This window comes from Aspergillus aculeatinus, assembly GCF_003184765.1.
Source record: "Aspergillus aculeatinus CBS 121060 unplaced genomic scaffold BO66scaffold_41, whole genome shotgun sequence".
Taxonomy (NCBI): Eukaryota; Fungi; Ascomycota; class Eurotiomycetes; order Eurotiales; family Aspergillaceae; genus Aspergillus; species Aspergillus aculeatinus.
The window spans coordinates 252,171-265,793 of NW_020291510.1; the positions used below are offsets into that span (position 1 = coordinate 252,171).

At 52.6% G+C, this 13,623-nt stretch overlaps 7 protein-coding genes across 7 annotated transcripts; 5 read left to right on the plus strand and 2 right to left on the minus strand.

Annotated features, from left to right (window-relative positions):
* Positions 1-447: 447 nt before the first annotated feature.
* Positions 448-1,719, plus strand: BO66DRAFT_441032 (uncharacterized protein; the record flags this gene model as incomplete). The annotated part of the gene is made up of 2 exons (XM_025651304.1): positions 448-1,567; positions 1,613-1,719. The coding sequence occupies 2 exons, from the start codon at positions 448-450 to the stop codon at positions 1,717-1,719; spliced, it is 1,227 nt and encodes a 408-aa protein (XP_025501400.1).
* Positions 1,720-2,083: 364 nt separating this feature from the next.
* BO66DRAFT_403768 (thioesterase family protein) lies at positions 2,084-2,953 on the plus strand (the record flags this gene model as incomplete). Its single annotated transcript, XM_025648887.1, has 1 exon — positions 2,084-2,953. One exon carries the CDS (start codon positions 2,084-2,086, stop codon positions 2,951-2,953), a length of 870 nt encoding a protein of 289 aa, XP_025501401.1.
* An 822-nt stretch (positions 2,954-3,775) lies between these two features.
* On the plus strand, positions 3,776-4,201 carry BO66DRAFT_403769 (uncharacterized protein; the record flags this gene model as incomplete). The annotated part of the gene is made up of 1 exon (XM_025648888.1): positions 3,776-4,201. The coding sequence occupies one exon, from the start codon at positions 3,776-3,778 to the stop codon at positions 4,199-4,201; it is 426 nt and encodes a 141-aa protein (XP_025501402.1).
* A 486-nt stretch (positions 4,202-4,687) lies between these two features.
* Positions 4,688-6,194, plus strand: BO66DRAFT_153803 (thioesterase family protein). Its single transcript, XM_025642178.1, has 3 exons — positions 4,688-5,723; positions 5,915-6,006; positions 6,064-6,194. The coding sequence occupies exon 1, from the start codon at positions 4,716-4,718 to the stop codon at positions 5,718-5,720; it is 1,005 nt and encodes a 334-aa protein (XP_025501403.1). The 5' UTR covers positions 4,688-4,715; the 3' UTR covers positions 5,721-5,723; positions 5,915-6,006; positions 6,064-6,194.
* Positions 6,165-7,720, minus strand: BO66DRAFT_379237 (uncharacterized protein; the record flags this gene model as incomplete). The annotated part of the gene is made up of 4 exons (XM_025645833.1): positions 6,165-6,585; positions 6,717-7,133; positions 7,201-7,367; positions 7,463-7,720. The coding sequence occupies 4 exons, from the start codon at positions 7,718-7,720 to the stop codon at positions 6,165-6,167; spliced, it is 1,263 nt and encodes a 420-aa protein (XP_025501404.1).
* Positions 7,721-8,522: 802 nt separating this feature from the next.
* BO66DRAFT_413510 (NADP-dependent oxidoreductase) lies at positions 8,523-9,518 on the minus strand (the record flags this gene model as incomplete). The annotated part of the gene is made up of 1 exon (XM_025649418.1): positions 8,523-9,518. The coding sequence occupies one exon, from the start codon at positions 9,516-9,518 to the stop codon at positions 8,523-8,525; it is 996 nt and encodes a 331-aa protein (XP_025501405.1).
* Positions 9,519-11,502: 1,984 nt separating this feature from the next.
* BO66DRAFT_441038 (uncharacterized protein) lies at positions 11,503-12,765 on the plus strand (the record flags this gene model as incomplete). Its single annotated transcript, XM_025651305.1, has 1 exon — positions 11,503-12,765. One exon carries the CDS (start codon positions 11,503-11,505, stop codon positions 12,763-12,765), a length of 1,263 nt encoding a protein of 420 aa, XP_025501406.1.
* Between the last annotated feature and the right edge of the window lie 858 nt (positions 12,766-13,623).

Genomic DNA, 13,623 nt, shown 5'->3' on the forward strand with positions numbered 1-13,623 from the left:
AGACATGGATAGCCTTGATAAAGGGCTAGTGAAGGCGTGGTCGACAGGGCCGAGGACAAATGCTTTATGCAGAACATTTAGTCGGGAATTCTAGGGCTCAGCTTTATGTGCATAATTCTGTTGAGAAAAGACGGCGGTGGAGTAACAATGGCAGAATCAATCTGCCGCGCCTTCCAGACCTCGGAAGGCCAAGGCGGTCAACCACGCTTAACACATCTTGTGATGGAACTTCCCTTGGTCATTTCATTCACCATCGCACTCGTGATCTCAAAATTATCATGATGAGATCCCATAGAGATGGAACTTCGATCGAACCTATCTATTCTCTCTGCTAGGTCATTCCTACGAGAGGCGGAGGAGCCCAGCAATGTCGTCGCCACCATCGCACCATCCGCAACGCCACCAGAGCCACAACCTGACACAGGAATACCAAATCAGGATACAGCAATGCCAGATGCCTCACAGAGACAGCTCAACCCCTCAAGCCCGATCAAAACGCGACTGCGCTCAGGGAAGCGCGTGGGCCGACCCCGCATCGAGGCCGATGGCCCGGCAATCCTTTCGGAAGACCGGCGCACGCAGATTCGGCGCGCCCAGAAGACATACCGCGTCAAAAAAGAGGCGGTCTTCCGCCAAACCCTCGATCGCGTCACGGACTTGGAAGCGAAGCTTCGTAGGCTGTCAGATCAGGTCTCCGGCACTTGCGAGGCTGCTACTGAGGCGCGGCTGCAGCTGTCTCATCCGGATATCTATGCCCGCCTGACGCAAATGCGCGGGGTGTTGATCGAGCAGGATGCTTCTCACGGTTCAGCCTTTCAAACTGATTCCTCTCGCATGCAAGTTACGCCAGAACCTGATGTATTCTCCACTACATCACACCAGATATTGGGTTACCGTCTCGATCAAACACAAAGCAACTGGGAGGTTCAGCAGGAGCCACTAAATCCGCCGCGGAGACGGCAGCATTCATTACCCCGGCCCATCTCGACCAGGGGTCACACCTACTCGTTCCAGGAAGGGCGCTTCGCCCGTAGACTGCAACGATACTGCCTCGAGCACGCATTCAACCTGTTTATCGATCCCCGGTCAAATCCCCAACAAGTGTACCGCGTATTCCGTCTCGTGCCTTGCATACAGGACAAAGCCAAGATGCAACCGCGATTTGAGCAATTGCTACGAGGTGGAGCCGACTCCCCACTTGAGGTTCCCGGCCTTCCATTCTATGGTGTAGGTGGAGCAGGTACGCATTATCCGGATAAAGATGAATTCGGCACTCCAATACATCCGAAGAACATGAGGATGCCTCGTCGAGTGCTTGGAATCCTTCCAAATAGCGGAGATGGGGATGAGTCGACATCAGTGGGTAATCGCGCTCGGTTGCTTGAGATCTGCGGGCTTGGGGGGCAGTGGTTCGATAGTCGGGACGTGGAAGGGCATCTTAAGCGGCATGGGGTGGATTTGCAGGGGTCGAGCTTGTTTCCCACGGTTCGCATCGTAGAGGGACAATCAGGGCGGACGCGCTCTGAGCATAGCTGCTATGCTTTGGATTTGGAAAACTTTCTCTGGAGTAAGTTCCTTGCGGAACTGTGATTGACTTAGCTAATGTGGATAGGGCTTCTTCATGGATTTGTCATTCTGGGGCGCGCTCCCGGGTTCAGAATGATCGATGTCAACGCTGCTTTTCATGCCTCCTTACGACCTTTAGGCACAGGAGCTTAATCGGGTCTGGAAGAAATAAAACCTTTACTGAGCGCTTCGATGGACAAACTCATATTGTATGGGATGCGGCATAACAAACTTGGATACAGTGAAGGTGACCTGTGCCGTTTCAGAGCGAGGGACTTTTGTTTTTGAATCCGAGTAGAATAGAAGTCAACAACTTTCCAAAATCCTATAACGAGAAGAGCACCGAACTGAAATCGCCACGCATAAGCTCTTCACGGGAGTCATAAGGTCCCTGGACCATGCTTGATTACAATATCACCGAGAGCATCACATGTCACTACAATACCCTCAACAGTCATTTAAGAACCCTACTCCTATCTCTGCCGACAAATCAAGACCTTTACCAAACACAACCACCATGGTAACCCTCGAAGAACAACTCGCCGTCGAAGCGCTCGGCCTCGACCGATTCGTCTCGTGCCTCCCACCAACGCGCATGGGCGACCTCGCCGACTGGGCCTACGGCGGCAACATCCTCGCCATCGCCATCAGCGCAGCCTACGCCACCATTAAACCCTGCCACCATCTCTACTCACTCACCGGACACTTCGTCCGGCCCGCGAGCCCCTCCCTTCAGCTTATCTGCCAAGTCGAACGCATCCGGGACACGCGGATCTTCCAAACCCGACATCTCCGCGTGTACCAGGAAAGCCCCACCGGCGAGCAGCTATGTCTCGTCGCAACCGCCGACTTCCACATCGAGGAGACGCTTGAGATGGTGAATTACTCCACTCGTCCACATTCCACACACGCCGATGCCGTTCCAGCTGCAATCGCCAGAGTACCAGAATCAGGCCTGTACAAATACATCAACCGGTTTATGGAAGTACAGCCCCTTCCGGCCACAGACCGGAAGACTGAAGGGGATATCACTGGCATTATTTCGGCGGAACGCGTCCGCCTGCAGACGCCCCTTGGGAGCGAGTCCGCTCAGCTCGCCGCGCTGGCGTTCTACATGGACCGCGGCCTCGCGTACATCCCCGCCAACCACGCGGGCCGGAGTCTGCTGGATGCGAGTGCCTGCGCGACGTTGGACTTTGCGTTGCGGGTGATGACGCATCGAGTTGATGTGGGGGAGTGGATGGTCAGTGAGCAACAGACTTGTGCGGCGGGGGGTGCGCGCGCAGTTAGTGAGGGGAGGGTCTTTGATGATGGAGGCAGGTTGGTTGCTGTGATGACGCAAACCACGATTCTGAGGCCCAAAATGGGTGGGAAAGCCAAGGTTTGACGGAACTTGGAATTGTATGTTGGATGGAGAGTATGGGTCCTGGTGCTCTGGTTTGTGCGGGCTGTACACGAGAGTTATTCTGTGTGTAGAGGAGCAATCTACTGCCTTATTTCGGAAGACGATAAATTTGTACGATGAGTTACTTGCAAGGGCGAAGACATTCCACTTTGCGGGCTGATTCAAGCCCACACACTTGGTCAGGCGCCGGGGTAATGCAAGAGTCTGAAATTTCGTGTTGGGATGGCTTCGTACGGTGAGGGGACCTCGATTGGGGGCGGGGTGAAGTACATTTCAATACTCGGTTCAGGAAAAAGCCGGTATAACTTAAAGGTGATAAGATTGCAATAATGACGAAGTATACAGGTGTCATGAAGAACTCGATCCACTATTCACCTTCGTAGCATATTCAAATGCATGCTGGGCAGTACTCGGTTCGATTATAATATCCTCGGGGAAGCCTCGGCATATAAACCGTTTGCCGCGCAAAAAGGTACAGAAGCGTAGTATTGGGCCGTAGATACTTCCTAACGTAACATCCGTAGGTTTACAATCGATATCATGCAATCTGGATAAAACTTGCATTTCTGAGCACACGGGCAATGCATGCACCAAGCAGGACAACACAAACAGAGAAACATCCGAGGTCAGTCCAGATTACATTATCAACTGTTTCATCGATATAACTATGCGATGAGCTCTTCAGATATAAGAGTAGGAGAATCAGATAGGTACAGTACCTCCCCAGTTGGTCCGGACCATCGATACATCGTGCCAGAGCTCCTTTCTTTGCACCCCTTAGCAGACAGAGCCCGAATTTCCAACATGCTCAACCCCAGCCCCAACCCCTCTCCCTCCCAGCTGCGCCCCTTACGCATTATATTATTCTCCCTGTGGCTCACAACAACCATACACTACGCCCACAACTACCTGCGCGCGGAAGACTACCCGCCAGTCCCCGGGATCTACACATCCGCGCGGGCATATCGCATCGGCATCACCATTTCTTATCCCTTTCACACCTTCTGTGGCATCCGCGGCTACCATCTGTATAAGTCCGGAAACCTACAGACGTCACTTATCTACCTCGCAAGTTACGCGTCGCTAGGGATCCGCACACCGGCCCATTTCTTTGGGGGCGTCCCCCAGATCCCATGGTTCTGGTTCCTCACCATTTTTACCGACTTCTTTGCTGGGCTGGCGTTGGCATTCTTTTGTTACAAGACATATGTCTCGACCACAAGGTTCTGATGAAAAGTGATGTGAATGTGCTTGGTTCGGTTCGATATGTGGGCCGCTCCAAGTGTGTATGGATGGCCGATTTCCTGGTTTGCCAACTGGTCAAGAAGCTACACCGTACATCTTGACTTACTCACAGCACTGTTCTATGCGTTAATCTAATGAATGTTGAATGCTAAAAGACCTTCGCCTCAGATCCTAAAGCCAACGGGGCCTGGACTGATGTTTCATATATCCAGAGGCCTGCTCTTGATGGCTTCTTAAAAAAGTCAGCAGTCGAATGGTACTCAGAGGGCATCAAAATTGCGTCCCCAAAGTGGATCCCCCATCCCTAGACATCGACCATTCTTTAGCGGTATGATTGGCCACTTTGGTCGGCCAGCCTCGGCAGTTGGACCCGCAACCTCGGGCCGTGATTCCAAAAATAAGGTTATAGCACCTCCCAACTATAGTATAAATACGACTGGAGACCCCCGCTACGTTGCGTTGTGCAAAATCCTTCCAGCGCCCGACCATAACCACCATAATGTCCCCAGTATCCTCACCACCTACCACGCCGTCTCAAGCGCGCACTCTCGCCGAGCATATTTCTGTGGAACAGATCGGCCCCAATGTCTTCCAGTCACGCTACAAGCCCGAAAAGATGGGCAACGCCGCCAATATCGCCTACGGCGGGTGCGCCCTGGGCGTCGCCGTCAACGCAGCCTGCCAGACCGTCCCTTCCCAGTATCTTCTCTACTCGGTAACAGGACACTTCCTCGCCCCCGTATCAACCGAACAGACACTCACCTGCTCCGTCCGCCGCCTCCGAGATACCCGGACCTTTGCCACGCGACAGGTAGAGATCACACAGCAGCAGACGGACCAGACGAGCAGAGTATGCATGATCATCCTCGCAGACTTCCAGAAAGAGGGCGAGCGAGCCATGCTCAGCTACTCCACCCCGCCGGACCGGACATACTCCCCGCCAGAGGCCTGCCGTACCCCGCAGGAGATCGGCACCGACATGGTCAAGCGCGGGGTCCTCACCGAGGAGGCCTTCTCGCAGTATACCACGCTCTTCAGCCTCATCGCCCGCTTCTTCGAGACGCGACAGACGCCCGAAGGCGTGTCGGGGCAGAACTTCAACGGGATGGCCAAGGCCCACCCCACCGGCCAGGACGCTTTGCCCCTGACGGCCCGGACCTCGGCGGACTGGCTCCGCGTCCGCCACCCGATGCACCGCCGCTCGGAGGAGTACGCGGGCCTGGCGTTTGTGCTGGATGCGTTCCTGAGCTTCCTCCCGCTCGCGCATAGTGGGATGTTTCTGGATGATGCGGGCGCCTGTGCGTCGTTGGACTTCTCGATGCGGGTGTTCGCGGCGGATTGGCGGTTGGAGAACTGGCATCTGCGCGAGTTGAAGACGGTGGCTGGCGCGGATGGGCGGACGTATACGGAGGCGAGGATGTGGGATCGGGGCGGGCGGTTGGTGGCGAATATGACGCAGCAGTGTATCTTGAGGCCGAAGAGGGAGCTTAAGGCGGTACTTTGAGGGGTGAGTGCACTTTTGTTGCCGCAGGGGTCATAAGACGATAGGATGTGGGGGAAGGGCGGACACCTGGATGAACATAGAAGATAGAGGTGTTGGACTTTATATCACAGAGCTGCAGATACAGAGATTGGACATGAATCACAGACATGAATCGTTTATTTTATATCTTCTGCTGACGTGATGGATATCTATAGATAGTCGGGTTGTTCTTTAGGACATGTCAATTGACATCGTGGGCTTATACTAGGGTTGGATCTATCAACCCTGCCGATTTACCACCACCGCGGTATCCTAAATCAAACACATGATCTTCAACAACGATGTAGCTGACTTACTCTACTAGCAACGGGTAATTCTGATTGAGTTTCTATTTGGCCATCGTCTCTACCTATATCGTCTCCCTTGCCACCATGTCCGACACAACACAGTCAGCGCAGAACAATCTCAATTAAAGCCTCCCGCCTTGGCTTGCGAGAATGGACAAGTCGCCATGGCCCTCGCCTTGATCACCTCAATATCAGATCTCATCTCCTCCGCGCCTCGTTCCTTCTGAGGGTCGGGCCCAATCGTCATAAGATCGTATCCCTGAGGATGGTAGCGGTCCCCCCGCGAGCCCGGCACTTTCCCTCCGAGCATCCTCACAAGCAACGCACCTGGTCCCCAGGTTGACCATAGGGTCGGTTCCATATACCATGGCTGTAGGGTGTGTCTGTCGAAGTGATATCGATTCGTCCTCGGATCGGCCGTTTCATGCACGGGTTTGACAGCGGAGAAGCGCGGGAGGGCGAAGCATCGGAGGAAGACTTTGCGTGTTTGGCGGATGCAGGACACTACGAAGACAAGAATGGGGCCGGGCTTCTCGAGGCTAAACGGATGTCAGCATTGGGATTTGTGGGAAAGATGAAGAACTAGAAAGCATGCACCCAGGCGGTCACAACCGCCCGCCACATCATCCTTGCATGCTTCCGCCGCTCAATCGGAGGCCGAAGTACTCACCAAAGACTCGTCCGCATGACCTCGTCCAGGTCCGCAGCCAACATCTTCCGCACCGTCTTCGTGACAAAGCCAGGGAGCCCAGCCATCGCCGCATCGACATACACCCGCACGTATTGATCGTTCGTCGCGACGGGCCGGGCCACTGCCTCTTCGTAGCGGATCGTCCAGTCGCGTAGCTCCATTGCGAAGTGCAGCCCATCGCGCCAGCCTTCGTGCGAGGAAGCAAGGGGCTCAAAGGGAATTCCCATGTCTTCGCCCAGGTTCTTGTGGAAGACACCCAGGGCACATTTCTCGACGTCCGTCAGCTTGCGCCATTCGTCTCGGTCAATCACATTGAGAATCTCTGCGAGTCCGTCACCGAGGGTATGTAGGAGGTCTGGGTCCGTGATCTTGTTGGCTTTGCGGTAGCGGGCGTGTCTGGGGATATGAAGGGTTAGTGAATAGACTCTGATGGGAGAAAAGGGCATGGGATCTCAATACATACAGATAGTTCATTCTCGCGACCGCAGTGCTATAGCGATTCGAGTCGCGAGGCTGTGACTGAGCTTCTCGGAGGAGGATCTCCGTGTCCACGGCACGTTTGCCCGAGTTGCGCTTGTTGTTCTGGCCCGTCACGGCGAAGAGCTTGGACATTGTTGGGATGCCACCCGCCTGCGAAAGATCGAAGAGGCTGAATTCAGTTGCATGTCCACATCGCTTGATACAATGGCTTGCTGGGCAGGTAAAGGGTGGGGGTGATGCCGTACCTTGAGCAGAGCGATCTTGCGCGCCTTGTTGAAAGCGTATGGGAATTCGAGCTCCTGCAGTTGGCTGATGATAACATGCGCCTCCTCACTTGTCATACTGGACAGTTTCCTCTGGCCATGGGCAAAAGGGGCATCGATCGCTTTCACACGACGGTATCGTAAAAGTCGAACCACCGCGATATAGCCAGCTACGCTGAGGACAATTGCCCAGGGGTGCTGGACCCAGAGGCCTTGGAAGAAGTCCAGCGCGTGTGACATGCTGATTCTTCACACTGTGACTGCAAAGTCCACGCCACAGTATTTGAATGTCAGTTCTTGGATAAGCTGAAATTTTTCCCGGTCGCTTCGTAGTTAGGTAGCCTTTCAGTGGGCAGGGCTTGAAGACGGTTATGCCGGATACCAGTTGCGTTCAGGTGGCAGGTATTTATAAGCAATTAACAAGTCTATCAGCCATAGCAAGAAGCTGGCACTTGGCATGTTGATTATTCTTACCACAGTGGCACACATTACTCAACAGGTAAAAATGTCTAAAAGTTGAAATTTTGTTGGGTTCGGAGTGTTGAGGCATGATCGCCGTGATATTGTAATCTGACCCCAAGACCCACCGAGATAGCCGAGGTAGCTTGTCCGAACCACATTCACCGGTCAGAGAAGAAGGAAGAACAAAGGGGACTAAAATCTCAACAATGAAATCAAGTCCACAACATAAGGAAATCCCGTGAGAGTATGTTTAAGGGCATGACATGAATAGTACTTCTGCACTAATCTGTTGTCTCACATGGTCTAGAGTCTACAAAGTCTTTCACATTCGAGCAATACACTTTCAAATATTTTATAGTATATGAAATGAACAGTAACGTCACTCGGCAAACGATGATCATATACCAGAATGATACGGATTACCCAAGTTCCTTTTAATCTGATGCTGATACAAGTTTCCCTCAAATAGGGCTTGGTAGGCAAGGTAGTCACCAGTGAGAAACTTTAGGGTTAATTGAGTATCCATGAACCCGACACACTCGGTGAAACAGCTACAGCACGGAACTTATCTCATCTTCTCTCACAGATTAAGAGACAGATCAAAAACAATCTTGCCCCTCGCATGCCCCTCATCCAACCTTTTGAACGCCTCCTGATACTGCTCCAACGGCCAAACACTGTCCACCATCCCGCGACACTTTCCGAGCTCCACTAGCTTCGTGATCTCCTCGAGATGCCTCCTCACCGGCTCCATAACAAAAAACACGCTCCGCACCGCTGACCCCTCCCACCCGTCAGGTTTGACCTGCTCCGGCGGCTGAAAGATACTCAGCACGACCCCTCCATCCTTGACCGCCCACCACGCATCCGCCAGCGACTGCCGCCCGATGCAGTCGACCACCACATCCACTTTCCGCCTGGGCTGCTCCTCCGCCCACGCCCGCAGGCCCGTCCGCCGATAGTCCAGCACCTCCGCGGCGCCAAAAGAGCGCACCAGCTCCGAATTCGCTGCACCACACGTCCCCACCACCTTCGCCCCCAGCAGCGTCGCCAGCTGCGTGACCCAGATCCCCACCCCACCCGACGCAGCCGTCACCAGCACCCGCTTCCCCTTCCACGCCTGCTCCGCAGCGGCAAGATCCACCTCCCCAGCGCCGGCCACCCCCGCATGGATGAACAGGATCTGCCACGCCGTCTCCGCCGACACGGGGATCGCCGCGGCCGCCACGGCGCTCAGACCCCTGGGCGCGTGCGCCATCTCATCCGTGACGCAGACAGTAAAGTCGCGCGCGTTCCCCGGGCGCAGGTAGTTTGTTCGCGCGTAGATTTTGTCACCTGGTTGGAAAGGCGAGTCCTTGGGTCCGGCCACGACGGTCCCGGCGACGTCCGGGCAGGGGACCAATTCTCGGGGATTGGGCGGGGGGAAGTTCTTCGGCCAGAGGAGCTCCCCTGCGCAGGGAGCGCAGGCTTTGACTTGGATGAGGTGCTCGCCCTTTGCAGGGTCGATGGTCGGGACGGGGGCGGTGGTTAGGGTTAGGGTTTTGGCGCTTGCGTCGGGCTGGACGATCGTCCGCATCGTGGTTGGGGTCGACATTTTTAGGTAAGTATGTGTCTCGATTCTTCTGTAGATATTGTTTCAGGATGGTTTATTTTGTTGACGATGGTGATACTGATCTAAGAGGATGGTCTGGATGGGTGTGGAGAGCCGACAGCTTTATAGCATGGTCATACCACTGCATGGTTGCTTATGTCTTGGCGAGGAGGGAACGGTTCGCCGGATTCGCCGGGTTCCCGAATAGCCTATCCGTCTGACAGCCATGACGCCCTCTACTGTCTGCGCTCGTGTTGGGGTCGCAAATCATATGCTCCCAGTTCTTTACGGGCACAGAGATTCTCGTATCACATATATAAGCAGCTCGAGGTGAAAGTCTAATTGTGCAGCACAAAGAACGGAAAGAAACCACGATACGGTCGGTCGGCTTCACAGTACATGTTAGAGCATGGGTGATACGAGGGTGGAACACTTGAAAGTGGGGTTTGTAGATCCGTTCTAGGATATAAATACGTCACTGGTTGAATCCCTGCTTGACAGTCTAAATAAACTGTAATCTCTGCTTACAGCCCACTTGCCTTTGGTTACATCCTGGTTAGGAAGCGGACCTCATCAATGAGAGCTTGGAATTGGGTTTCTGGGTCACCTAAAATACTACGGGCACATATAGTTCCTGGGAGCGGAAGCGAACGCCAAAACAAGCTACATATATCTTATACCAGGCTTACGCCGCACGACGGTTTGCTCAACTGAACGGTAAAGATAGAAATATTTCTGCGTGTAAACTACACAAAGTAAGTTCCATCGAGTGGTAGACTCAGATTCAACAACAACAGATGATCACAGCGAACAGGCGTGACATTGGAGTGACATTAGAGTAACAACAGGATACTAGTTTGATGAGTAGGAATTTTCACATGAGATGGAGATAAACAGCACAGCAAAGTAAAATGCAAATATGGAACCAGCCTCCCTGAAGCCCGTTCCCACCCTCAAGCATGAACCTCAACCACCTGAGCCTCATCCACCTTAAGTTCCTCAACCGCGAGCACTGGGGCGAACTTGCAGAATACAGGAGTCGGTCACTCCGTGCCGGGAAGATCGGGACACGCCCACGGGTCGGGCTTAGTCGCAGCCCAGTCACCGTCCTTGCGAGTCTGTTCAAGAATGTTTCCAGTGGTGTCATGCCTCTCTCCACGCCTCTTTGATCTCCTTCTCGACGATTTTGAGCTCTCGACGTCCAGGGAAGCCAGATTTACGTGCAGCTCTCTGAGCTGGTGCTCATCCTTGGCATAAATATTGTTTTTTCATTTTTGTCAAGCTATATGAGCACGTATACTTTACGTCCGTGATGCATATTAGGGCACTACTACATGTTGTGAAAAAGGCCAATATCTGGCATGTACAATGCCTTCGGTGAATTAGAAATGTAATTCAGATAGATGGAAACCAGAGAACGAAGAAACATAATAAACAAGAAGGTAAGCTATGAGACCCGGCTGACAGTTGTCACCACTCTGCCTGTAGCTACAGAGATTGGATAGGAGATGGTAGAACGTTGTTTTGTGGTTGAAAGATCATGACCAATATAAAGATTTCCAAAGAACTAATCAAACACTAGGAAGGAATATCAAGTCAGATAAAGGCGGCGAAAAGAATACACAAAATGCACGACCATTGTTCATCATAGGTAAATAAAGCTTTGACAAAGTACTTGGCAACACAAGGTTCACATTTTGCAACAAAGGGAAAAGGTATCCGAGTTTGAAGTACTGGACTGATCAAGAATGGGCTTGGATCCTGAATCAAGGAGGATTGACAAAGAAAGAAGGGCTAATCGGTTTATGAAGCACACACGATAATGTACACAAATGGAATGGGATCATCGCATATATAAGCACGCGAATGCCAACATTTCTTGTTGTGCCACATCCTTGACATCTTACAACGCTTGAGTCACGCAGCGCGCGATATAATCATATCTCGTCGAACCTCTTAGCCTTGTACCATGTCTCGCAACGACGATACTGCCTCCGAAAGCGAATGGCAAGACTGCTGCTCAGTTTTTGAAGAGGATTCAGACGACGACCTACCCGGGTTGGACGAGCTACCAGAATGGCTGCAGGTAAAACCGGAACGTCAAATCTCCCCAGGAACGAAGCCCCGGTCCGAGGATTTGGAAATTGATCCTCCCCAAGCGGTGGAATTTCCAGAGACAGCGCCGACCAGCCCCAAACTAGAGCAGAGGATATCTTTCCTTCTCCACGAGGCTGGAATACGCTGTGTGCTCTGCGGGGAGACGGCGATGAGCATGATCGGTGTGCCGATAGCGGCCCATCATTCCGCCTGGGCCATACCATACGCCGACCTTGCCCGGGCTGCAAAGGTGCTTCGTGAGGGCGGTTTGCCCGGATGTCCGGCAGACGGACAGCGAGAATGGGAGATGAGGGAGTGTGCCTTGCTAGAAGAACCCAGGGAGGGAACACTCACCTCAAACAAGTACCCCTCCCCGGCGTATCACTTTCATACCGACCATCTCTACCCCCGTCATCGGAAGGATCCCAAACAAAGCCGCGGTGTTCTTCTGTACCCGAAGGAACTGCTCATTTCCGACCACTACCTGGATCCCCCAGCCGGGCCCGCTTCCCACCCCCACGATCTGGGTCGTTGGTATGCCGAGGAGGGGCGTCGCAATAGGAACCGAGGCGCCAGAATGTACCTGACCACCGACGACTCCAACCTCCCCGAAATGAGGCTCGGCAGCTTGAACTATCGGGGTCGACAGTCTCCTAACCAATACCCTGTCTACATGCTTGCACCTCACCATCAAGTTGAAAACCTAGCACGGTTGGTTATCCGCGATCGGTTCTCGGTAGTACGCGATTGGTGGCTCCAGCAGCTCCTCTTGTGCATGAGATCTCTAATTGTTGATGATGACCAGGAAGAGGAGAGGGTAGAATCGGGGCTTGCTTTGCCTTTGTGTCACATTGAGTCGACTCCGATCCGAAACTGGCTGGAGGAAATATTGTGCGTGAACGAATTGTGTAACGGATATGACGAAAAAGGCCGTTGGAATATGATTGGCTTGAGGAGGGTTTGTCTAGCGATCGAGGGCAGAACCAAGTACCTCATGCGCTTGGCGGGAGAGGATATGTCTGATTTGTCCGATGGTGGCATTTGCGATAGTGACATTTGCGATAGTGACATTTGCGATAGTGACACTCCCGATAGTGACATTTCCGACAGTAACATTTCTGATAGTGACATCTAGGTTAGTGGAGTGAGTTATTGTTACTGAGCGCAGATGAACTTGTGTTTCATCGTATCATTCATCGTATCAGGCAAAGAATAATAAATGCAGTAAGCTAGCTGAATTCGAAAGTATTGTGTCCTTAAAAACCATCTTAGTAAATAATCGCACACTAGCGAGTGAATGTGTCAAGACCTAGATAATGAATGAACTCAGGCTATGTAGGTTATTTGGGAGAGGAATTATCAATGTCCTTGGTGGGCGGCGAGCAGCCAGTAACTTACTATGCTATGTACAGAACGGAAGAACATAACGGTCACTCTACAAAAGCATATATTCTGCCAGTAGAACAACAAATACAATCTATGCATGAACCCCAACAACCTAAAATCAAAGAGCTAATGAATATATTCTCTCATGAATATCCCAAGGAACAAGACGGAGCGGCCGTTGTATGTTGCCGTACAGCCTGACTCTTAAAGGACTCAGGGCCGCCCACAGAATGCGCACATCATCTGAATGGTGATGGGCTATATTTCGGAACCCAACAGACCTCTTTCGCCTACCACCGTTTGCATCGACGTGTGCTTTGGGCGAAGCGCAAACGCGCCTCCGGAAAAGCACCATATGTTCCGGCAACAAGGGAATTTACGCTCACGGTAGCTTCAGGGCCACGTCGAAAACCAAGAACATGTGCTTCACGGATCTACTTCCTCGCCTTGCGGCTGTCTACTTGATCATAATCCTTTCCTACTTTGTCCTTCGATGACTGATGAAGCTCGAGACGTGGGCTTTTGAACTTAACTCGGCGAGCAATGCTACAGCTGCGATGACGAACATTTTCGAGCGGTTGATTGCGAAATCACAAGTGCGACAACA

Excerpts from the sequence above, each read along its gene's own strand:
- BO66DRAFT_153803 (XM_025642178.1), top strand. The coding sequence starts at position 4,716 with ATGTCCCCAGTATCCTCACCACCTACCACGCCGTCTCAAGCGCGCACT.